This window comes from Carassius carassius, chromosome 46, assembly GCF_963082965.1.
Source record: "Carassius carassius chromosome 46, fCarCar2.1, whole genome shotgun sequence".
NCBI classification, from domain to species: Eukaryota; Metazoa; Chordata; class Actinopteri; order Cypriniformes; family Cyprinidae; genus Carassius; species Carassius carassius.
Window position 1 is genome coordinate 24,723,956 of NC_081800.1, and position 26,324 is coordinate 24,750,279.

General features: G+C 35.9%; 2 protein-coding genes and 1 long non-coding RNA gene across 5 annotated transcripts; 1 reads left to right on the forward strand and 2 right to left on the reverse strand.

Annotated features, from left to right (window-relative positions):
• Positions 1–6,794: 6,794 nt before the first annotated feature.
• Positions 6,795–19,121, reverse strand: LOC132129577 (sterol carrier protein 2-like). Its single transcript, XM_059541211.1, has 5 exons — positions 19,099–19,121; positions 17,539–17,638; positions 15,560–15,689; positions 12,949–13,028; positions 6,795–7,009 (listed from the first exon to the last, which is right to left on the reverse strand). Exons 1-5 carry the CDS (start codon positions 19,119–19,121, stop codon positions 6,914–6,916), a joined length of 429 nt encoding a protein of 142 aa, XP_059397194.1. The 3' UTR covers positions 6,795–6,913.
• Positions 19,122–20,720: 1,599 nt separating this feature from the next.
• Positions 20,721–21,746, forward strand: LOC132129491 (uncharacterized). The gene is made up of 2 exons (XR_009428525.1): positions 20,721–20,948; positions 21,060–21,746. It is a non-coding gene; the product is annotated as an uncharacterized LOC132129491 (long non-coding RNA).
• An 872-nt stretch (positions 21,747–22,618) lies between these two features.
• LOC132129283 (proenkephalin-B-like) lies at positions 22,619–25,019 on the reverse strand. 3 transcript variants are annotated; one of them, XM_059540812.1, is made up of 3 exons: positions 24,745–25,019; positions 24,391–24,528; positions 22,619–23,488 (listed from the first exon to the last, which is right to left on the reverse strand). In XM_059540812.1, the coding sequence occupies exons 2-3, from the start codon at positions 24,514–24,516 to the stop codon at positions 22,883–22,885; spliced, it is 732 nt and encodes a 243-aa protein (XP_059396795.1). In that variant the 5' UTR covers positions 24,517–24,528; positions 24,745–25,019; the 3' UTR covers positions 22,619–22,882. The 3 variants fall into 3 exon arrangements, with proteins under 3 accessions (XP_059396795.1, XP_059396794.1, XP_059396793.1); XM_059540811.1 differs by having other exon boundaries at positions 24,741–25,018; XM_059540810.1 differs by having other exon boundaries at positions 24,727–25,016.
• Positions 25,020–26,324: the final 1,305 nt, after the last annotated feature.

The window sequence follows — 26,324 nt, forward strand, 5'->3', positions numbered from 1 at the left end:
ATTTTGGATAAACTTAGCATTGTATTTAATGACAGCAGCCACCTTGAATTGTTGTTCCTATTCAACAAAATTATTTTGAAGAAACTCTGCTAGCTTAGTAGTCATTTGAATTGAAAACTGTGTTATAGTTTTTAATAATCATATACACTAGATGCTACTTTACTTATTTACAAGTTGTGCTTTATATAAGTTATCATTCATTATATTTTTCAAAACATGTGACTCCAAAAAAAAGCACAAAAAAAAGCACAGAAAATAAGATTTTATTCTTTACCAAACAGCCTTCATGTCACTTTTGAGTCAGCTTGCATCATTTGCTTTGATTGTTCATCAAGAGCAAACAAAAAAATAAAATAAAATTAAAAAATGATTTCGTTTATGAGAAAAAGGAGTCAGTAATGAATATACCTGAAGCAAATAACCTTATTCTAACACACACCAACATACATAAAATCACTGTTTCTTAACTGAAATACTGACATTGATAGAAACATGATCACCTCGTTATGATTTCCGGTCTCTTCAAGGGCAAAACATCATTAATTGTGGATGAAGATTCCTCCCATGTTACACAGGTCTTGCAATCCAGGCATCACTAATTAAACATACTGCATTTCTTTAAAATACCTTTGATTGTAAGAATTTTTTTTATACATATTTAAGTGCATGTTACAGTGAGTCAGACTCATCTTCAGCACCCTCAACACTTCAAACATCTAAGGAAAACTGATGAAATCGGCAAGCATACTCACCTAACTGCCTCCGTCCAGTCTAGACACATTTTTCTTTCAGCCCTATAAACTGGACAGAAAACAGCTGCATTTGTCCTGCAGATAATCTGTAACTCTCACACAGTAAAGATGAATTTACAATATAAACATGAAACATGACCACAGAGCTCAGCAAACGTCTGCACACGGCCCCAGTTTAAAAGATTTATCTTTTGCTCAGCAATGGATGCTCTGCATTGAATGGGTGCCGTCAGAATGAGAGTCCAAACAAATGATAAAACCATCACAATAATCCACAAGTAAACCACACTTCTCCAGTCCATCAGTTAATGTCTTGTGAAGAGAAAGGCTGTGTGTTTGTAAGAAACAAGTCCATCATTTAGACGTTACTTTTGGCTAAAATGAGAGTCCTCTTTCTATAATATTGCTTTATTTGGTGAAAACGTCGTTATTTTGTATTATGGACTCGTATTTTAGCGTATATTTAGGAAGAAACGGTTTGTTAAAAATGTCTGAATGATGGATATGTTGCTTAAAAACATGCCGCTTTTGGCTTCACAAGCTATTAATTGATGGACTGGAGTGCTGTGGATTACTTTTGGATTATTGTGATGTTTCATCATCGTCTGACGGCACCCATTCACTGCAGTGCATCCATTGCTGAACAAGTGATCCAATGCTACATTTCTCCAAAACTGATGAAGAAACTCATCTACTGTATGGTTGAACTGTGAATGAGTAAATGCTCAGCATATTTTCATTTCTGAGTGAACTTTACCTTTAAACTAGGCTAAAATATAGAGTTTTTCATCACAGAAAGAAAACAACACTTTTCAGCTGTTCCAGGTGGCCAAACACGGTTTAATAAAATTCATTTTCCTTTTTATTCCTCTGTGTCTGGTGGCTGTTATATTGGACATGAGGAAACAGACAATAAAATTGATGGCCTAGAAATTTATTGCCTCAAAACTCATCCTGGAGAAGCGCAATACTCCGTCAGTCTGACCGGCAAACACTCCCTCAGGTCAGACAACAGATGAGACCTACAACACACGCTGGCACCCAGTCTGAAACTTGATTTGCCTTACTATTAGCTCATCTGTTCTCTCAACTTTAAAAAACAGGACACGATTTAAATACCAATATGAGTTCATGAAAGGTGCATTTGATTCTTTGAGATCAGCTCTCAGGAGAAAAAGCAACTAGAAAACTATTTAAAAGGCCTACTGAGAAACACAGGGCTTTTAACAGTCACTTTACCATGAAAACTTTAGGATCCTTTTGTGCGCACAAAAATCAACAGCTGCTTTTTAATGAATCATCCAGTATGAATACCATATGCCTTACTATCTCAGTCTTTCTTTGAAACCAGTAAAAAACAGCATCTGTAAACATAAGTATAAGAATCAATTAAGATGTTCATTCGACTCATTTTACTCTACTGCTCAATGTTTATGTTTAAAAAATTAAGTTGCAAAGCAACTGTATATACTGTACACTGAACAAAAATTATCAATGCAACACTTGTTTTTGCCACAATTTTTCTAAGATCTAAGACTTTTTCTATGTACACAAAATGCCTATTTCTCTCAAATATTGTTGACAAATCTGTCTAAATCTGTGTTAGTGAGCACTTCTACTTTGCCGAGATAATCCATCCACCTCACAGGTGTGGCATATCAAGATGCTGATTAGACAGCATGATTATTGCACAGGTGTGCCTTAATAAAAGGCTACTCTGAAATGTGCAGTTTTATCACACAGCACAACTCTGAACTGTTTCAACTGATTTTACCATGCTAAGATGTGTTATGATGGAAAGCAAAACACTCTTTACCACTGTAAAACCACTGTAAAGAAAAGACTCAAGTTGATTATTGCTTTAATAAAATGCAACAGGAACAAGTGAAAGATACAGGTTTTCTCAAATTAACCAAAATAATAATGGCTAATATGCAACATGGCATCTTCATCTGGGGCTCATCTGATGTGAAATAAGGTGTGCATGTACTGCCTATTTTTATCGGCTCATCCAATTAGATTTTAGAGTCAAGAAATACTGAAGCATAGAGGATGTGCAGCACAATTTTGACAACTAAAAACCCTTATGAGGTTAAAAAATCTTTTATCTATACTTAATATAATTTATGTAATGGCAGAAATTAATGTTATCATAATATCCAATATTTTTAAATTATACAAAAAAAAAATGTTTACATTTATCATTTTATTTTAGCTCAAGTTGAAGTACTAAAGTAACTAAAACTAAATTAACACTATATTTATAAATACTATACATAACTTAAAAAAACAAATGAAAACTGCAAACTAAATATTAAAATCAAAGTAAAAATGTAATAATATAATGTTAATGAGTGAGGCAGAGTAAAATATTCAATCAATTTATATTATATCATATATATATATGCTAAAATTAGGGAGGAGTAGCTGAAATCGTCTTTGATTTGTCCCATTTTGTCTGACCTGTAGCAGACAGGGGGATGTTCAAGAAACCTGTTTGAAAACATCATTCTTGCAAATTTGCTTGGGACACAGAGACTACACAGTTCAGCGTTGACCTAATAATACAATATCAAAACTCTAACTAGTGATGCATGTTCAAATGAAGGACACAAACAGAGAGAGAAAGTCTGAGCTGTGGAATGTAGGTCCGAGCTCATTAACAATTTCAGGGATTTAGTGTTTCAGCTGAAGTTTTCAAAGGAAAAACAAAAGCGTGGCAGGCTGGACATCAGCCAGTCGCTTTGGGTGGAAACGTATGAGCTTTCCACTAGTGCTGGAACACACACTTACACCGGATTATTGACACTGGTTTCCTAATGAATGTTGTTCAGTTGCTTTGACGCAATGTATTTTGTTTAAAGCGCTATATAAATAAAGGTGACATTGACATTGACATTGACCGGATCATCTCACGAGAAGAGAGAGAAATGATATGCAGGCAAATGACCTTCAACATAATCTGAGCACTTGGCAGAAAGAAAAAGAACGGTGGTTTATTATGAGCAGTTTTCATGCTAAAGCACAGGCCTCCACGTTAATAACTAGTTGTTTGACAGACCTGTAGGCAAAGGGACTTACATTACTCTTATTACATGGAAAATAGTGATGTCCGATTCGTGAACGAATCGTTCAATTTAACCCGCTCTTCTTAGTGAACCGGTTGAACCAGTTCACCAAATCGAACTGAATCGTTTGAAACGGTTCACGTCTCCAATAAGCATTAATCCACAAATTACTTAAGATGTTAACTTTTTTAACGTGACTGACACTCCCTCTGAGTTCAAACAAACCAATATCCCGGAGTAATTCATTTACTCAAACAGTACACTGACTGAACTGCTGTGTAGACCGAACTGAAGATCAAGATGAACACCGAGCCGAGCCAGATGACGAACGAACACGCCCTCTGCTGGAGCAGTTCTCGTTCTCGAGTCAAGAGCCGGTTGCATCGGTGTTTGGATCACCAGTACACTGAACTGAGAATCGTTTCTGTCGGACGCGTCCGATTTGAGAACCGATGAGCTGATTCTCGTTCTCGAGTCAAGAACCGGTTGGATCTGTTTTCGGATCACCAGTACACTGAACGAAAACCGTTGCTGAGTCCCAATTCGCCTACTTATACTACGACCTAAAAGTATGTACTTTTTTTGTGAGGAAAAAGTACATACTTTTGAGTGTGTAGCAAAAGAGTATGCACGTTCTGGGACATACTTCGATGACGTCATGCAACGTGAACGACAACGTGGTTGCCTAGTTACGCACACCACAACTGTTAACGTTTCATTCATTCTTGTATGTCCAATAAAATTTTATTTACTATTCCCATCATTTTTCTCATCGTTTTTTTTCACAATACATTTTACAATGTGTTCTTCTACCAAGTTGAGGGGTTAAGAAGCAGGGCGTCGTCGTCGTAGAACCAAACACAGGTCGTTTGTGAGGCGGCTGGTTCTGATGTTCATGTGCAATGTGTGTAACAAAGCCATCGCAAAGCTCCTCCCTCCCGCACGCAATGGGTTATGGGCAATATTAGCACTTAGAGTGTGCATTGATCTGCACTTCGAATTCTAACCGGAAATAGTAGACCATCCGGGTATCTTTGGAATACTCTTTTCAACATACTACGATTTGGGACGTACTAATCCTAGTTTCGCATACTATTTAGGACAGATAGTATGCGAATTGGGACTCAGCGCATTTCTTTTGGACGCGTCCGATTTGAGAACCGATGAACTGATGCTACTGCGCATGCGTGTAAAGTATTTCGGAAAGAGTGATAAAAGATCTATATACATTTTTATTATTATTATTTATTTTTATTTTTTTTAAGATGAATGTTTCTAATCTGTATATTGTAGATTATGAATAGGCCAGAGGGGGTTTCAGGGAAGTTGGACAATAATTAAGAACTCTAAAGACTCTATGTTTAATAGGAATAAGGGATGATTTATGAAATATGTGTACTGTATTTATAGTTAATGATGACACATTCACAAATTGAGTTTGTAGTAAACAGAACATGAACACGAGTAGAGCAGCTGATTATACTGAACTGCAGCACGTGCTGGTTAGAGTGATTCTCGTTCTTGAGTCAAGAACCGGTTGCATCGGTTTTCGGATCATCAGTACACTGAACCAAAACCGTTTCTTTCGGACGTGTCCGTTTTGAGAACAGAGGAGCTGATGATACTGCGCATGCGTGATTCAGCGTGAAGCCGACTGACTCACAGCGCGTCTGAACCGAACTGATTCTTTTGGTATTTGATTCTGAACTGATTCTGTGCTAATGTCATGAGCGTGGGTAAACCGAGGGCTTGAATGAAGGGGCATTCTGGCGAAACATAAGTTCATTTAATAACAAATACATCGCAATGGTTTATGTATAGTGGTTTCTGCACTGATGACACCTAATTAATTTACTTTATATCTTCAAGACTTAAATCCTCATATGCACATTATTGCTGTTACTGTGTTTGGGTGCGTTGTTGCAAAACTTAATTGTAAACTTTTCATGATTATGAGTTTTTTAACTGACTAAAGTTATGATTACTGACTTTATATATTTGAATGTTTTATAGACGTGACGCCAATGACGTCATTACGTCGAGCATAAAAGAACCGGTGAACCGGTTTTTTCAACCGGTTTATTGAATCGAACCGTCCGAAAGAACCGGTTCGCGGAAAAGAATCGAACTTCCCATATATAATGGAAAATCCTCTAGATATGGACAAAACACAATTGTATTATTATTATTGAGGAAAATAAGGTCTGTGACCAACAAAAGTTCATGATTCTTAGATGCTTTGTTTGTGACAATCAAGTGAAATTGATAAATGGAACACACACTTCCCATTTTAATGAGAAAGATTAGGTTTATTTAGTACAAAAGTATTTTAGCATCTGATTGGGAAACACTCAAAAAGCATTGATGTGATACTACAATTATACCTGCAAGATACTGTCAAAGATATCCATGCACTGATCTGATTTATATTTATATATTTTCTATAACTGTTGTTTGCAAGCAGCACTGTAAACCTGCTCCTCATGGCCTTGGATAACTATAAAGACAAGAGAAAATGAAATGAATGCTGTTGTACATTTTAACAACACATCTGTCCATCAAAACCCAGTGTTTGAGTTTATAGTTCACAGGCACTTTACAGGGCTTCACTTCCAAAAAAGCCCTTCAAAGCAAACAATTAATCCACACACAAATATAATTTAAACTGTTATGGGTGCCAATCAAAGGGAAAAAAATCAATAATAATGGTATTAATATAGTATTTTCGTATCCTTCTATCAGACTCCTGTGATTCATTTAAATAATTCACCCAAAAATGAGATTTCTGGCATCATTCACTCACCTTAATGTTATTTCAAACTTATATGACTGTATAACATCTGCAAATTCTTATATGTTAGCCTTTTCCTTGCAAAAGACTAAGAATAGTCATATGTTTACAGAAAGGAATTAGAAAATGAAGAAAAAAGGAAAAAAAGTTTGTTTTTGTGTGAACTATCGCTTAACCTTGTTAGAAACAGGCTGAAACTAGCGGAGAAACACTTTCAGTGTCTGATACCTGCAGCTACTATAATAGAGTGAACTCAGTGGGAGGAGCTACTTGAGACTCCGCCCTCTTTGAGGCTCCGCCTCTCACAGCTTGGCTTTGCCCGGCTGCAGCTGCAGGTTTTGAAGCTTCATGGCCATGCCCATGTTTCCAGTGATCTTCAGTTTGCCCTGAAAGAACGCCTGTGTTAATGAGAAGACATAAAAGAGAGATTAACAGATTTTTTTTTTTTTTTTAAATCTTAACCTCCTGAGAGGAAAAACTATTCATCCAAGAAATTCATTTGTGTCCCAGTAGAGGACATTTGTTCTTGTGAATTATTTTTCTGTGACCTTAAAAGCCACACTTCAGTGTCTCAAAAGCAACGAGGCAATTCAGAGATGATACTAAATGGGGGTTTGGCCATGAAAACAGCCTTTTAAACAAATAAACAGAAAAAGTAATTTTGCATTTAATTTTTGTGTCTGATTGATATTCAAATGGATTCTTGTAAAAGCCTCTCAGAAAAATTATAGTTTATAAAGCAGAACATGATTTTCTTTTAATAAATACATTGATTTTGTTTTTCAACTTAAAAAAATATATAATAATAAATAAGTGAATTAATGAATGAACAAAAATAAATAAAGTGAATAAATATATAAATAAATGCAATATTAATATAATATTAAATATTTACATTCATATAAAAAAATAGACAACATGCATTTTTTGTGTAGTTCGTGTAATAAGTCAGGAATTGAACATTTTACTAAAAATATTTAGTAATTTCTTTCTTTAAATAGTTTTTAAATAGTTTTAACATTTATAGCAAAATGCAGAAAAACAGATAAAAATTATATAAATATATATATATATATATATATATATAAATAGCAAATAAAGCAATACTTCATACAATATTAAAAAGTTATATGAATATAAAATTATTAGACTATACAGTATATATATGTGTGTGTGTGTGTGTGTGTGTGTGTGTGTGTGTGTGTGTGTTCTTGTTTTTGTGACATATCAGGACACAGTATACAGTTGTACAGTATAAAAACCATTACGCCTATGGGATGAACACACTTTTCACAAAAACAAACGTGTGTGTGTGTGTGTGTGTGTGTGTTTACAATTTTTATCAAATTGTATTATTTTTATCAAATAATAAGTCAAAGTAAATATGATATAAACATGATTTTGTAATACCTTTCAGAAAATTGTTTCTGGAACTACAATTCACAAAAAACTCAAGATACAACGAAACTTAACTATTTGATTAACCTTCTTTAACTGTCAGTTCTCAAGGTCAGGTAAATTCTCTCACATAGAAAGTGCAGTGATATGATTATGAAAGTGCAAGAGCAACTGCGGTCCTAATGACAGGATTTAATGAGTCCTTTTTTGAAGGACAGAAATATTCCTCGCAGAAGGAATGAACCTGAAGCCACTTCAGAGAGTGACTCATTAAAGCTGTGTTTGTAAGTGCTGCACAACCGTACGCCTCCATCCCTGCTAACAGGAAACACTCAGAGAGCACTAAAACAGTCGCAAGTGAACGCTCGTTTCAGCCTGTTCCCGAACATCAGTTACCAGCTGCGTGGAAGCAATTACAGATTATAAAAACGAATTAAGTTCAGATAAAAATACCAGATTTCATGCTGATAGACTTTAACACCACCTTAAACTCAACTACAGCTTCTGAAACTCACTTTTCCCACTCAGTTTTATGAGCATTGCGTAGATAGGACAAGACATGATTGAGAGAGGTGAGGGGAACGAGCTCAGCAAAAATGTTAAGTGAGCCAAACTCACTCAATCGAAGTTGTGATCAACCAATTAGAATGAACCTTGATTTAATTAACACTACAAGAATGTATTAAACACAAAAACAAAACCTAAAAACAAAAATTTTCATCCAGCCAAGATGAGTTTGTTTCTTTATCGGAACAGATTTGGAGAAATGTAGTATTGCATTACTTGCTCAGCAATGAATGCTCTGCAGTGAATGGGTGCCGTCAGAATGAGAGTCCAAACAGCTGATTCAAATATTACAATAATCCACAAGTAATCCTCACCACTCCAGTCCATCAAGCGAAAAGCTGTGTGTTTGTAATGAACAAATCCATCATTAAGATGTTTTAATGCAAATATGAGTTCATAATAATAATAACACTTCCTCAAGTGAAAAAGTCCATCTCCTGTTGTACACTCACATCAAAATCACCCCAGATATTTGTTTGTTTAGGGCTGTTTTGGCTTGTAAATGGTGTTTGATCTGTGCATACTGTATATTTCTCTCCTGATTCAGACGGGACAACTTTTTCACTGCAAATAGTAATGTTAATGGTTATGTGCTCATATTTTATCTAGAAGTGACGGTTTAAAGTCAGAAACATCTAAATGATGAATTGTTTAATTTCAAACACACAGGTTTTTGCTTAATAGATGTTAACTGATGGACTGAAGTGGTGTGTATTATGTGTGGATTATTGTGATGTTTTCATCAGCTGTTTGGACTTTCGTTCTGACGGCACCCATTCACTGCAGAGGATCCATTTTTCCAAATTTGTTCCTATGGAGAATCAAACTCATCCACATCTTGGATGGCCTGAGGGTGTGGACATTTTCAATGTTTGGATAAAGTATTCCTTAAAGATAGAGGCAAGAATTTGTATCAAATTTGTCTTTGTGGTGGCATAACATCACGATTTAACACTAGATCTAATAACTAAAATAATAAGGGATACAAATGTGGCAATAGGTGGTTAGATGCTAGGAAGCAAAACAAGTCGAATCTAAGAAATCCTTGAAAGAAAAAAGGCCAGTCCCTTTTCAGCGAGCAAACCAATCACAATTCTTTACAGATTACTATGATGTCATTGCTGTCTGTTAGATTCTAATGCTGAACATTCTATTAATGGAATTCTGAGGGAAAACTGAAAAAGGCTGAGATTTAAGCTGGAAAATAATAGCACTTTAATTTTTTTTTTTTTTATTGTTGACAATAATGGGATGAGAATCAGCACCTCCAAATCCGAGGCCATGGTCCTCAGTCGGAAAAGGGTGGCTTGCCCACTTCAGGTTGGTGGAGAGTTCCTGCCTCAAGTGGAGGAGTTTAAGTATCTTGGGGTCTTGTTCACGAGTGAGGGAAGGATGGAACGGGAGATTGACAGACGGATCGGTGCAGCTTCTGCAGTAATGCGGTCGATGTACCGGTCTGTCGTGGTGAAGAAAGAGCTGAGCCGCAAGGCGAAGCTCTCGATTTACCGGTCAATCTACGTTCCTACTCTCACCTATGGTCATGAGCTTTGGGTCATGACCGAAAGGACAAGATCCCGGATACAGGCGGCCGAAATGTGCTTTCTCCGCAGGGTGGCTGGGCGATCCCTTAGAGATAGGGTGAGAAGCTCAGTCACCCGGGAGGAGCTCAGAGTAGAGCCGCTGCTCCTCCACATCGAGAGGGGTCAGCTGAGGTGGCTCGGGCATCTGTTCCGGATGCCTCCTGGACGCCTTCCCGGGAAGGTGTTCCGGGCACATCCCACTGGGAGGAGACCCCGGGGGAGACCTAGGACACGCTGGAGAGACTATGTCTCCCGGCTGGCCTGGGAACGCCTCGGTGTCCCCCCAGAAGAGCTGGAGGAAGTGTCTAGGGAGAGGGAAGTCTGGGGTTCTCTGCTTAGACTGCTGCCCCCGCGACCCGGCCCCGGATAAGCGGTAGAAGATGGATGGATGGATGGAATTATTGTTGACAACCCTGTATTTCCCGATAATCATTTTTTTCCCCTTTAAAATAAAAAAATCTGAAAATGTAAAAAAATTATAATAATAAAATAAAAAAATCCAAACACATTTATATTGAAAGCCCGTTTCTGCCACTGAATAAAAATTATTTTTAACTCACAATTCTGACCCATTGTTCTTATCTTGCAATTATCTGACTTTATAACATGCAAATTCAAAAATTTAAAGTCAGTTCTGAATTTTTTTCTCACAACTACGAGTTCATATCTCGCAAGTCAAATTTATAAAGTTATGACAGAGATATAAAGTCAGAATTAGTTAATTATGTGTGACTTTATAGTAGTTTAATTATGTGTGACTTTATAATAATTAATTTTGATTCTGACTTTATAACTTGCAATTTTGACTTTTCAGAATTGCGAGATATGAACTCGTAATTTCGAGAAAAATTTTCAGAAATTATTAGAACTGTGTGTTATAAAGTCAGAATTGCAAGATCACAGTTCTTAGAAAAAAGGGTCAGAATTGTGAGATAAAAAGTCGCAACTACCTTTATTTTTTTTATTCAGTGGCGGAGACGAGCTTCCATATAAATGTGTTCGCAATGTTTGGATTTTTTTAAAATATGGTTTTTGTTTCATTTCAGATTGTTTAACTATTTTAATCCAAGAAAGTTATTGTGAGATAAAAAGTCGCAATGACCTTGTTTTATTTTTTATTTAGTGTCGGAAATTGGCTTCCATACATATAAAATGTCTCATGCTAAAAAAGTGATTTTTTTTCTTTTTTTGCACTTGGCTACTGAACCAGTTCAGGTTGAGTATGGCCAGGTTAATTGGTCTCACTGGAACCTGTTGATCTGGCATGGGTTAAAAACGTCTTTCGTTTCATCTGTGGTTTTTCTGTGAAGTGTGAAGCTTGGAAACTTAATGGAATGCAAACTCTCTGTGATTCAGACGGGAGGCCGCACAATAATCTCTCTTTCTCAATGCAGGCCATTAGCATTAGAAAAGAAAAGTGAGTGGGGAGAGAGTGTTTTTGATCATATGTGAAGATACTGTTCATGGAAAACAGGGGGGGGGGGGGTTGAGACAATGTACAAAAGGAGGATGGGAGCTACACAAACTTTGCTTTTAAGGGCCCAACCTTGACATTCCTCAAAAGAGAGAACTTGCAATAGACAATGTCTTTACATTTCCTTTATTCGATTGTGTATCTCAGATTGAAATAAAACGGCACTCTCGTAGCTAAAAAATAATACCACTTTGAATTCACTGTCACATACACAGATGCAGGTTTTTTTAACTACGTAGGAGAGTGTAAAGGAAAGAAAAACATCTGGGTTCACGTGGGATGAGTCTCTGTGGTACATCCAAACAGAAAAACTGAGACTAATCAGCCAAAATCATAATTATAACCATACAAACCACTTGGAAATATCGGAGATCTGATTTGCAGCCATTCTAGGGTTCCCCCTTTTTTTTTTCAAGATATTATTTTCCGGGATATCATATGCAACCTGTGTTTAAAAGTCAGCATGACATTTGCAACCTTTTTTAATTGTATAATTTGAAACAAACTGCAGTTCAAAAGTTTGGGGTCACTAAGATGACAGAAAAAATACGGTTAAAAACAGTAATATTGTGAAATATTACTGCAATTTAACAGAAAAGTTTTCTATTTGAATATATACTAAAATATAATTTATTCCTGTGATCAAAACTGAATTTCCACCATCATTACTACAGCTTTCAGTGTCACATGATCTTCAGAAATCATTCGGATATGATGATTTGCTGTTCAAGAAACAATAATTATTATTCTTATATTTAATGTTTTTGTTGAACCTGTTATGTTTTATTTTTGCCTGACTTTCGGAAAGAACACCATTTGTTTGAAATAGAAATTTTCTTTTTTAAAATATAAAAGTCTTTACAGTCATCAATGTAATGCATGCCTGATGAATAATACTCTTTATAATAATAATAATATATATACTTTTCTTGTTTTTTACTTTTACTGGCTCCAAACTTTTGCATGCTAGTGTACTTTCAAATGAAACATTCAATGAGTAAAAAATAACTTTAAAAAATCATTAAATCACTCTAAACATCCCTAAAACTGCACGAGATATTAAAAGTAGTTTTCAGAGCACATGTCTTGAATAAAGTATATTTTACATGACCCACTAGCAAATAGTTTTCTTTTCTTGTTTAAAAATAGCTTGTTTGAATGTCTTTGTATTTTTAATGGGGTAAAAGTCTAGCAGTATAGCTTAGCAGTCTAGCAGTCTTAGCTTAGTAACTGAAATGTAGTATAGAGGTTCATTTTATTTCACGGATGGATGGAGGGTTGTTTTGGTGATTTGTCTGTCTGCTTCATCAGGACTTACGGTCTGTGGATTCATCTTTCCAGTCATGAGGTCCAGCAGGTCCGAGTCAGCCATGGCAATGGTGCAGTCTGATTTCTCGTCTGAGAAAGAAAAAGGCAGAACGTTATTAAGGACTGGGAAACTGACCGACACAGCAGCTCAACACTTGTTGGTTTGGTGCATTTAGCTCTTGTTCCACAACGGATGAGAATCCGGCCTGCGTGAGCAGCTTTGATTCTGCTCATTAGGCCATACACACATTCTCGCTTGCTTTCATTTCCTCTCATCCTCGACACAAATCACAGAGACTCTCACAACACACACCTGTGAATATCCGCACTCTGAAGTGCCAGATTTCACACACTCAAACATCATTTAAACAGGTGAGGAAGGACACAAGCGATTGCACTCCTGGAGAAACTGCGCCAAATGCCTCGAGACACATTCTCAAATGAGGTTTCACTTCATATAACAGAGATGGTTGAGGGATTAAATCATGTGGCTTATTGATGAGAGGTAAACTGCTATTTTCTAAATCATTTTTCTAAGTCTGATCCAACAGAGCAGAATTTTGGTCAAACTGTTCGAATTCAAAAGCTTCAGTATCTTTATCTGGCCCACTTGAAAACATGCTAAGACTCTATATCATTAAAAATGTCAGTCTGCTTTTCCTTGTTTAATTCTTGAAAGAAAATAGTTCAAAAGCTGCTATTTTCATAGTATTGTAACTTATGTATAATTTGTTTTTAATAGATTTTAGTTAACATTGTAAAAGTAGTTTTTAACAGTAGTTAATCATGTATCTATATTCATTTAATACATCCATTTTAATTGCAATATTTCAGAAGCTGTAATTTTTATAAATTATGTCTAATTGGTATACATTTAATAAATGTTGATTAAAAGTTTCAAGGGGTTTTAAATAATTGTTAATTGTGTATAATTTGTACTAAATACATTTTAATTAAGAGTTTAAAAGCATTTTTAATAACTATGAATAATTTGCATTCATTTCATTTTAATTAAAATATTTAAAAGCTGTTATTTTGTTACAAAGAGACTGAGGCAAGAGGCGTGCGGATCCATTTGCAAAGCTTTATTCTTAAACATGGTCAAAACAGGCAAGGGTCAGACAACAGCACACAGGTATATCAAGGGGCAAGACAAGAGTAATCCAAAGAGGACGTGGTCGATTGGCAGCTAACAGTATCCAGAGGGCTTGACAAGAGGGGTAATCCGACAACATGAGAAATAGTCCAGGCGAGGTGCAGACACAGTCCGAAACAGCAAGGCAAAGGGTAATTCCGAAACAGGCTATAAAATTCAGGGCAGGCAGGGGTCAGACAAAACGAGATAACAGGCAAGGATCAAGACAGGTAAACCGACTAAGAACAAGGCTAAACTAGATTCAGGAATTTAGAATGGATCTGTAAAGTACTATCAGTAGCCAGGTTTCCATCCAAAGTTGCGAATTTAACTTATGAGCCAAATTAGAATATTGCACAAAACATTTGCGAACAAGCAGCGTTTCCATCCAACGAGTCAAAGAGAACAAATTCATCACTTTCTGGAAAACTGGCACTAAATATCACTAAGAAAAGTAGGAGAAGCTACTGAATTTTCAAATATAATAAGTTACTTGCACCTCAGAACAAGCAGACGGAACACAATGAATGCGCTTATTGCTTTCGGAGGTGGATGCTGCTGTTTGGGAAGGCAGTCGTTTAACAGTTCTGGGAGGCAATTATACAGAAATACTTTAATGATAGACTTTGCTCTGGCATTTCTGATATATAGCAACATTTCAGATACTGTGGAATGAGATCGGTCCACTGGTTAGTCAGGATTTACCGTCCATAGCGCAAAGTCACATTACTTTTTGAGGAAGACCATGGCTTATGACGCATGTCTGATTGGATTCAGCTGTGTGTGTAATCAGTGCATTTGGCTGTGTGTGTGTAATTAGTGCAATGGATGATGGGAACTATAGTGCAGGGTAAAGTGCAACAGTTAGTGTGGTGCAAGAGTCCACAGCAGTAAGCGGGTGATCTCTAGTGGTGAGCGAATAGAAGTGCATGGAAAGGATTTGTGACAATATTGCTAATTATGCATAATTTTCATTAAAATGGTTTAATTATTGTTAAACGTATGATTTGTATTTATTTATTACATTTTAATTAAAAGTTTTAAAAATGTTATGTATAATTTGTATCAACACAATACATTTTAACTAAAATATTAAGTTCATGAAAATAAATAATTTATTAAAAATCACATTTATGTATTTGTTTGGTAATTGATTTCAGTTTAATAAACTTTAAGTTAGTTTTGATGTTGTTGGTAGGAAGAGTATGTGTGTGTGTGTGTGTATGTGTGTGTGTGTGTATGTGTGTGTGTTCAGAGCAGGAGTTTTTCTGAAAACCATTTGCAGTTTTCAGAAACGCACAGAAAAATTGACAATAACAACAACTAACCTCTCCTTCCACCCATGACCCCAAAAAACAAGTTGTACAGCCTTTTTTCAAGTAAAATACCTAGACCTGATCCAAATGTGTGCAGCCTGATGCACTGATGAGCAGGAAAATGTCTGCAGTTCACCGATCAATACTGTCTGCATTTAGAACAGACTCACCAGCATCATTGTGAATGGAGCCTTTTCCGTTCTTAACATCAACGATCCACACGGCCTCCTTTCCTCCCGGCCCATCCTTCACCTTGAAGGCGAACACACCTCCGATCTTCTTTACAAACTGGTCTCCGTCCTACACACACACACACACACACACACACACAAATGTTACAGAAAACATCAGTTGAGCACCCACCTTGAACTGTGTGAACTGCAGCTAAACTTAAATTATGGTGAAAAGATAAGTTTTGCTATCCTGAAACAGAAAAAATATGTGACCCTGGAGCACAAAAGCAGTCTTAAGTCTCTGGGGTATATTTGTAGCAATAGCTAAAAAAAAACATTGTATAGGTGAAAATTTTAGAGTTTTCTTTTATCCCAAAAATCATTAGGATATTGATTATGACTTAAAGTGACCCAATCAACCTAAATTCACCCTATTATTATACATATATTATACATCTATATACACTTATAATATAAATATACATTATATATTTATAATATAACAACCAAATAGCTGCAGTGGATTCAAACATAATTTCCATCCTATTTGTTACACTTACTTGCTTTTTATTCAATAAACAGCAGCAAAACAGCATTGAAATGCCGCGCTATTAACATAAAGCACCTCGCTCAGCCTTCCAGCATTAGACTTCCCCATAAAATTACACACTGCATTTCAGAGCGTAATGGAGCAAAACTTATCTGAGTGTTCACATGTGTTTCCCAGAGTCCTTCTGGTTGTGTAACAGGCCATTATTTGAGTCATTTTTGGGCAGAATTTGAAATGTGGCTGATGGTGGGAGATTTTCAGCGTCTCGGCTGTGTGGGAGTTAAACAGGGCGAATCTCAAGAGGGTGCGAGTGTCATGACTGAACAATAACAAACATGCATCATTTAGCCACATCATCGAATGTAACCAAGACTGAACTCAAATATATGGCCAGATAATCAGAGGCACGGATGAATAAATGTTGTTTATTCACCCACGTTGTTCCAAACCCGTCAGAAAAGATGCAACACAAAAGAATACATCTTCCAAAGATATTAATGGAGCGGACACTTTTCAATCAATGTAAGTGGATGGCCATTTTACTATCAGGCTCCAGAAAACACCAAAAAAACATGAAAGTAGACAAAATGACTCATATCCTGAAGTCTTCTGAAGTCATACACAAACATTTATGAGAAGAACAAAATATATTTTTACAGAATGCATTTATGGCTGCCAAAGTTAACGTACACTTTATTACAATTATTACAATTTAAAATAGCGGTTTTCTATTTGAATATATTGTAAAATGTCATTTATTCCTGTGATGCGCAGCTGTATTTTCAGCATCATTCCTCCAGTCTTCAGTGTCACATGATCTTCAGAAATCATTCTAATATGATGATTTACTGCTCAAGAAACATTTCTGATTATTATCAATGTTAAAAACAGTTCAGATTTTTGCATTCTAAAGCACATAATGAGACATTCTGCAAAAATTTTCCCTTTTATGTTACAAGGAAGAAAGTTAACCATATGGGTTTGGTGCAATATGAGGTGAATAACTATTCTGTAAACCCAAATGACAAGCCCAAGGGGGTAAAGACTCATGTCATGGCTCGATTTATAATATTTCCCAGGTTATGAAAGAGCAGTTTGGGGAAGGGGATTGACACATGTCACCAAACACCTTAAAAGAGTATGTGATGCACGTGAAATGGCATGAAAAGGATCATCTGGATAAAACAGAGGGATTGTGTTTAATGAAAAGACCTTCTTTCAGCACCCAGCAACTTTGTAGTCTGAATAAAACCCCTTCACAGCAGCCTGAAATCTGACAGAGGATCACTGCTGACATGATTAAAGCTGGGCAATAACACAGATTCACATCGATCTTGCTGTAGCCTTGAGTAGGGATGTTGAGGTGTTAAGAGGCTTTAACACTGAACTCAGATGAATGAACTGAACTGAATTGGCCTTCTCATACCTCATGCAGCTTTCTACTGATCTCCTGGAAGACGGAGTGAGCTTTGAAGCCCTCTAGACCCAAGGATGAGCTGGTCAACACCGCCTGGATCCGTGGAGAGCTGGGAATGAAAGATATATACATACTCAGAAAACATGGTTCGAGGAATAATTCACCTAATAGTTATTTATGTGATCGATGGAAGATAGTAAGTACAGGACAATATGAAAATAATTGCAGAATCTAGCCGTCGTGTAACATGGAATATCACAGAATTTGGCGAATTTTGATGAATAACTCAAACAAAGTACTGTATAATTCATTAAATCATGATACGAGGACATGAAAACATGCACTTCATCTCAAGAGCTGCTCTGAGAGTGACTTCATTAGCATTTTACCAGTACATTTGACAAAAACGACCATCATATGATAAACACACACAGACACCTTGCGGCAACCCTTCAAAATAAAAGTCTGGTTTAACTTAAAGAAATTGTGACAGAAATACATTCCTATTGTACAACAACAATTCAATTATTAATATTAATTTTTAAAACATAATTTTTTAAAGGAATAATTACACATATTTCCCGCCTTGTTTAAATTTGAACTGTAAACCTGGACTTTGTTTACCTTTTAAAATCTTACTTAAAGTTTTAATGTTATATGCCTTCATTTGATTAACCACGTTTTTGATAACAAATTTATATTAAATCAGAAATACAGAAAAATATTAAAACACACAAGAGAGAATTTCAGGAAAAATAAGAAATTGCATAGTGCCCTCATAGTGTAAAACATCTAATAAAATCATTGAGATTCATTAATTAGACATGCTTTTTGATCACTAAAATTTAATAAAACCAGAAAATAAAAGTAATGTGAATCTAGTCAACATTACATGCTGAGACAGCAAGATGAAAACAGTTTGCTCTTCAACAATCTACACAATATTTTATATATATATATATATATATATATATATATATATATATATATATATATATATATATATATATATATATATATATATATATATCAAGAACCATTGCACGACCTTGGATATTTTCTCATGAACAAATACATTTATAGTATTAAATGAACACTTAGCTGAAAAAAATAAATACTATCACTACCAATAATAATATATTATAGATAGCATTTATATTTATTATGTTAGGTTATATATTTGTACATATATATAGTTTTTTTTTATAGATATAGATAGCTAGACATTATTGTTAACGTATAGTAATACCAAAGTATATAATCAAATAGTATATTATGAAATTACATTGTATTTCGGATGCTGAATTGGTCTTATTCCTGAAATTTCAGCTCCAGTAAGCCAGAAACGCCCATCAACAATAAGTCCAATTCATTGTCAACAATCAAAACACTCTGAATATTTCATATTAGAGAATCAAAAGAAGAAATCCTGTAATAAATGGCACACACACATGTGCATGAGCTGCTGTCATACTCTCAGCTCTCCAGAAGCATTAAACACACACTTTGTGATTATAAGCACATAACGGCTGTAAACTCATGTCTGATCATCATCATCATCATCCTCACCTCGACACCTGTGGGGCTCGCATTGTTGCTGAAGATGAGCTGCAGACAGATGATCAGAAGAACAACTCAGTTACAGTGTATCTGTGTCTGAACACTACTTCCAGGTTATCGAGGCAGACCTGAATAATCAAACACTGATCGAGAAGCTGAACAAGTGTGAGGTTCAGGCGAATTCTGTTTCTTCCAATGCACCACACTTTTGCCACACTACTGAAACTCCCAGAACAATAATCAACCGTGCACAAAAGACAGAACAATTAGCACCTCGTTTGAGAAATATAAAAATGCGAGAAAAAATATAAATATGCTATTATTGTTAGCTTATTGAATTACGATTTTTTTTTCTTATGAAAAAACCATTTAAAATGCAAAACAACGAAATTAAGAACAAGTTCAACTGCATGATTAGCCTAAAACGTATACAGAAATATATATTTTTATGATAATTGCCAATGTTTTATCTCTTTTATAAAAGGAATGTATAATAAATTTACTTAGAATTTAGAAAAGGACACTGATAAAAAAAAAAAACTAAAAGAGATTATATAATGTCTATTATTATTTAGTCATAGATTTAATAGCACATTATGATCCTATGCTGCCATCTGCTGGTTAGATTGGTTAACTAGTTTTAAACGATTTTAAACGATTGTTGTTTTTCTGTGCTACAATTTCGTGAATCTTGGGTGTAGATTTGATTTTGACTTTATAGTTATAGTAAACATGATCATATTTGAGTTTCCATTCAAACGATATTCTAAATATATTATTTCACACGAGCTCATTAATGCATTTCTGTCTCTTTATGCCGACTGACTTTTGAGAAACGACCAAACCTGCAAGTACACACAGTTACTGAAAGCAGCATCTGCTCACTTTATCAAGATCCCCAACACTGTGAGAAATCCTCAAACTGGCAACACTACACAAATAAATGATATGTCTTGGGATGGGATACATTTTGGGCCCATGTTGCCTCTCAGTAATCTCAGTAATGTATGTATGTATGTATGTATATAAAAACATTATACTGATAAACTTATATACCTTAAATGCAATGAAAGTCACTTTGGATAAAAGCATCTGTGAACTGCATAAATTTTAATGAAAGAAGTGAAAAATGTGATAAATCAAAGCTGAATGCAGTAAAGCAGTAAGAATAATATGCAAATTATAATTTAGTCCAAATTTATTTTTAATGCACACTGCTGTTCAAAAGTTCGGGATCAGAAAGATCTGTGATGTTTACGAAAGAAGTCTCTTTTGCTCATCGAGTATATATTTATTTTATAAGAAATACAGAAAAAAACGGTAGTATTGTGAAATATTATTAATATTCAAAGTTTGGGGTCAGTTTTTTTTTTTTTTTTTTAAGAAATGTATGTTTTTATTCAGCAAGGATTGTTAAATTGATAAAGAGTGATAATAAAGACTCATAAAATAGTTATTTTTTAAATAAAGTTAGAGTTAAAGTTATTTTTTCGAGTGACGTCACGAGAGCGCATGCGCGGTAGAGTTTTGGGCAAAAGCGCAAACATACATTTTATCTATCTATCTATCTGTCTGTCTGTATGTCTATCTATCTATCTATATATATATATATATATATATATATATATATATATACGATTATTAGATTTTATTATATGTTTTTTATTTCTGAATACATTTTTTCTGCAGATGTAAACAAAAACTGATTTAATATTGTTCATTACTTGAATCTGTCAGCAGATGCTGCTCTACTCAACAGTATATTCCAGACCTTCGGGATGTTGGACCTGGTGAAGAAAGTTCTTGCCTGTCACATAAGTAAGATGCACCGCTGTAGGGAGCAGTACACACGCAGCATAGTGAGTCAGAACTTGTTTTTGGGTATATCTCCCAATCCAGCCACATATTTTTTTTTTATTCTGTGCTTTTAAATGGAAAAGAAAGTGAACATTAACTTTTTGCATGTGTAGCCCTAGAGCAACCGTGTGATGAGCATCGCAAACGTGCCAAAGAGCTGAAGAAGCAAATCACAGCACCTCAACACCGTCCTGATGACCTTGACCCCCGTGACCTCGCCTCCCACTCTCAAACGCCCCTGTCTGACCCCTTGCCGTCTCGTAAGAACAGTCAGCGGTGTCAGTATTATAAACACTGCCACTGAGGAGACTGTTGAGCCACAGACGGAAGCAGCTACAGAACAGAGAGATGACAAGAAAGAGTGAAATTGATGTCAGTGTGTCGTATAATTTGTTTGTAGATGATGAACTCTTTTTGCATTTTTATGATTCATTTGAAAGGTTTTTGCTAAAACAGCCATGGTGTTGTAATGAGTGTCAGTTGTTGCATCGCATTTGATTTATTGTAATCTAACTACAATTTTAGTGAAATATAGGCTGATATGTTTAAAGCAATAATTCACCCAAAAGTTAATCATCATCATCTCCTCACCCTCAAGTTGTTCCGAACCTTTGTGTTTCTTTCTTCTGTTGTGCATCAAAGAAGATATTTTGAAGAATATTAGTAACCAGTGAGTTTTTTTAGGTAGCCATTTACTTCCATAGTATTTAAAAAAAAATTCTTCATATTGTGGAAGTCAGTGGCTACTGTTAACAGTTTGGTTTACCAACATTTAAAAATATATATTCTTTGTTTACCTGCAAGAAATTTATTCATTTGGAACAACTTGAGGGTGAGATTTTTCATTTTCATTTTGGCTGAACTGTCCCTTTAAGGTGTTTTTTTTTTCTTGTTTTTTAAGAAACAGAAGGCATATTTTGTCCTTAAATTTTCATGGTTGACCAGTTTGTGTGTAATTTGTAGTTATAATGTTTTTTATATATATATAATGCTCATTCCATTATTTATACTATCAACATAACACATTTTCTCTATTAGTTTTTTTTCCCCATATTGATGTCTTTCATTGTAGTATTTCTGAAAATACGTTTTACAAAAAATATGAAATCTGTACTTGACATAATTGATTATTTAAAATACATTCACTTGGACCATAACTTGTCTTGCCTTTCAAAATAAATATGAATTAGACACTCTTGATGAAAAATGTGATATCCAAGACCAAATGTCAAATTTTACGAATAGGCGGTCATTGAAAAAAACTGATTCTAAATATACTCAACAGTGGGCAGTTTTGCATTTTCATAACACACTTACCGTAGTAAAACAAGGTGTTTCAGCTGTTTCAAAGAAGAGATGTAATGTGCTTTTTGTATAAAGCCAAGTCTGTGTTCATCACAGCACTCCAGGAAAAATGTTTTTTTCAAGTGTTGAATTTAATTCGTTTTTATTAGACCAACAGGTGGCGCTATTTAGCTAAACATTATTCTGCACTTTGAGCTTCAACTTTGAAATGGAAAATTCTGAAAGGAACATCTTTTTGGAACAGACTAAAAATGCTTTGTAAATCGTTAAGTTAAATAGCAGAAAGTCTTCAATTGATTAGAAATCACAATAACGCGGAAAAACATGGATGTTTGGATGGATGAGTCACAAAGCATTTTCCGAACAATTTTAACAGGTAAAGTTCTTGCCCTTTATTGGTCATCTTAAACAAGCATCTGCAGGAGGTACTGATTGCTTACATGGGGGTAAAGTTAAACAACAAGTGGTCAGTCACTGAAACGTCCTGATTGACAGGTTGATGGTGTCCAGAGGTCAGCAGCCATTTGGGAAGGTAAAACAGCCTCAACACGTGTAAGATCATCACATTTAGGGAGGGACTGAAATGAGTTGGCTTAATGAGTTCTGATTGGGTTATCTATGATACAATAGCTTATAAAGCATAGTCCTCGTACGATAGAGGCTCTTCGTCAGAGCGCACGGCGATTTTAAAGTGACGCCGTAAAAACCCACCGTATCGCTTTTGTTTGTCCCACCTCAACTTCGGGCGGATTCTTCGCATAAACCCGCCGTATCTCTTCTGCAACACCTGCGGGCTGGTGTTATCCACAAAGTTGCTTATCTTGGGCCCGAATTTGCGGAGAAACCCGCCGTAGCGTTTGGCTTCGTTTAAAGGAACGTCGGTATCATAAACTCCCTTTACGTCTTCGCCCTCGTCGTCTTCCGTGATCGACGGGACGCCTCGCTCGCCAAGTTTCGACAGCGACTCTCCGTGTTTCTTCGCAAACAGTCCTTTTAGTATTGCGTTCTCCTTCCATGGTGAGGCGAAAAACGTATTTTTATTCTTATCGATCCTCTTGATGAAGCCCCCGTATCGTTTGACCAGGTTGGACGCCTTCTCTTGGAGATCCTCCGCGTTTAACGCGTTTCGCTCTCCGTTGAGCTCCGCGAATTCGTCTGAAAGCTCCCGTAAAGCCTTCTCACATCTGTCTGATGTACTTGTAGATGGCACGGCTCCTTCACATTCTAAAGTGCAAGTCTGCAGAAAGAAAAGTAGGTTTGGATTGACTCTGTGCACTTGGAAATAAAAGTTTCAGGATTGTGCATATCTGACTAATGACGCGTTTTATTAGTTAGTTCTTTAATAAAGCCATCACATAGGCTAAAGAAAGAAGCTAGTTCACGTCCTGCAGAATCTAAACATCACATGCATTTTAATTAAAAAAAATAGAGGATGGTTGTTTGAATTTTGTAAGTTTGCTCTAAATAAACATTAAGAATAGAATAAATTCAGGGTTTTATTGTCTGATGCCATACAGTTATAAAGTTCTACGAAACAGCATTTTAACTATAAAAACATCTAATTATTATTATTATGTATTTTTCTAGTAAACGTTGTATGCCGAAACTGTGATTTGTAATTATACAGCGGAAAGCCATATCTAATAGCGATAGCCCATGAATATTTTGTTTTCTATGTTAATCTACCGAGCGCGCTATCGTCGCGCTCTCCATGGTGCTGAATGCGCGCGCCTCAAAAGAGATGCGCCCAGTTTATTTCTAAATGAAAAAGGATGCGAACATTTCTCAATGCTTCAATTACAGAGGCACCTTTCTGTTTTTCATCTATAATGTTTGATTTGTATTCGATTTAGTTTAAAGTTTGTCTCACCTTTTTCATAGGCTATATATTACCTTTCATTCGATCATTTACATTATAGCCTACTATAGCATTCATGCTTCATTTGTTCAATTTAGTTAATACTATATACTATTTGCACTTCTGAATACACGCCAACTTTATTTCACTGTGCATAGTACAAAACCAATAAAGTTGTCGTTTTTGCCGTTTTCATCTCCTTCTCATTCATTACATTTATGACAAACGCTAAGTGCATGTAAACACTGTTTCAAAATAAGGAGGACTGAGAGTAATCTTACCAAGCGGTTCACTGCAGAGTCCAGGTCGGAGATCTGTTGCGCGCATCTCATGCATTGCTCTGAACAATCTGCCTGACCCAAGCTTGGCAAGCTCAGCATCAACACCAAAACATACCACTCCATCATCTACAGCGATTCCTGTGGTACAAGAGAAGAAAACGAGCTTTAAGTGCACTATCTCAGATAATCTTCTCAGCTGGGAGGTGTTTGGGGTTTTTCAACAATTCATCAATTATGTTTAAAGTCTTTGTTAGTCTAGGTAGGCTATGTTGTTTGTTCTTAAGATTTAGAATACATTAAGGTACGTGTGCCAACACAAGATTACACAGTTGTTACCTTGAGTAGCCTACCTACAGAGCTTCTTGTTCTCCAAGCGTCAAGGCGATCACTTGGCGGAAGCTGACTGAAACTTCTTTGTTCTCGTGTCCTTTGACGGAGTCACTCCTTATACATCTACGGTTTGCTCTCACTTGGAGTCAGTCTACATACTTTTATTCACACAGCCACCTGAATGAACCAATGAGAACGACGAGCAGCTGATTGACTGGTGCCACCCACGCGATGATGCAGCGTCTCGGGAATAATAATAAAAAACAATAACGAAATTCGTTAATATTGACGCAATTTTTTTTTAAACATTAGTATGTTTAACAGCTAAGCTATACGAAACAGTTCTAATTATTTACTTCACATGGGGTAGAATAGTCTTTGATAAAATTAAAAACACACCCACTTTGAAGAGAAGGATGTGCACGGGTAACTTGTATTACTACTGAGTTGCAGCAGCTCAAGGCTGCAGGTTTATCTCCTCTTTTCAACGACCACAGCTCCTCTTTTTAATTTCACTCCTATTCAGCATGTACGGTTCGTTTTCGGAGAAAGAAACCACAGTTCTTGAAAAATATATATATACATGCGAGAGTAAGGCCCTCATTTCCACGAATGGAGTCTTTGTCCTCCGTTAACCTCCCGTGCTTATAATGGATGTTCCGGTCGACATAGCGTTCTGTTCATCAAGCGCGTAACGCTCAGCTTCCGGAACTCCAAAATTAGGGCGATTCAAGGAAAGACAGCTGCAGTGGAAATATCCTATTATGACCCATTTCTAATTAATAGATTTTTTACTCAAACGGTCTTAAACAGAAGTGAACACTGAAGTGTTTTTAAAAAAAAAAACTGGACGCAATTCACTAGCTAGCGCAAATAACAAATTATTGTATGTAAAAATAGCATACTAAAACCAAAAACACAAAACTGGTTATTCTTGTAATGTTTAACACAGTAAAAATGTGACAACGGTTATAAGTCATGTCAGAATTTTACCAGTCTAATCGGAAACCGCGCGATCAACTGTTGCCATGTTTACATCCTTCCGTTTATTTAATTTTTCCGTCTATTTAATGCATTCTGCTGTAGCATAACCTTTATTGTTGCTAAAGTGTTATTTGCAAACGTGTTAGGTAGGTGTAGGATTTAGGTATTTGTTCTGTATTTAGAAAAAAATCAATAGGCCTACTCGAAAATTTCGTAATGAAAGTCACGCTAAAAGTGTAAGCCGGAGAGTTTACTTTCATCTTTTACTTTAATTTCATCTAAAAAGGTATATTCTAGCTAGTTTAAACTAAAATAATTTGAATATTGTGTGATCATACTAAGTTTTAGTTACCAGCTCAGATCTTTACACCTCTTTGGACACCTCAGCTGGAACTGGAGCTATGTGATGTGCTGTGATGTGACGCGATGCGATGCGATGTATTGTGCTGTGATGTGCTGTGATGTGATGCGATGTGATGTATTGTGATGCGATGTGATGCGATGCGATGTGATGTGATGTATTGTGATGTAATGTAATGTGATGTGATGTGCTGTGCTGTGATGTGCTGTGATGCAATGTGATGTATTGTGCTGTGATGTGCTGTGATTTGCTGGGATTT

Bases quoted from the DNA above. Each gene is read 5' to 3' on its own strand.
- LOC132129577 (XM_059541211.1), bottom strand. From the start codon at position 19,121: ATGCGAGCCCCACAGGTGTCGAG. The intron at 15,690-17,538 runs GTATGAGAAGGC...GTGTGTGTGTAG, and splicing joins TCAGTAGAAAGCTGCATGAG to GACGGAGACCAGTTTGTAAA. The intron at 13,029-15,559 runs GTGAGTCTGTTC...TTTCTTTCTCAG, and splicing joins CTCCATTCACAATGATGCTG to ACGAGAAATCAGACTGCACC.
- LOC132129283 (XM_059540812.1), bottom strand. From the start codon at position 24,516: ATGATGGAGTGGTATGTTTTGGTGTTGATGCTGAGCTTGCCAAGCTTG. The intron at 23,489-24,390 runs GTAAGATTACTC...TTCTTTCTGCAG, and splicing joins ACTCTGCAGTGAACCGCTTG to ACTTGCACTTTAGAATGTGA.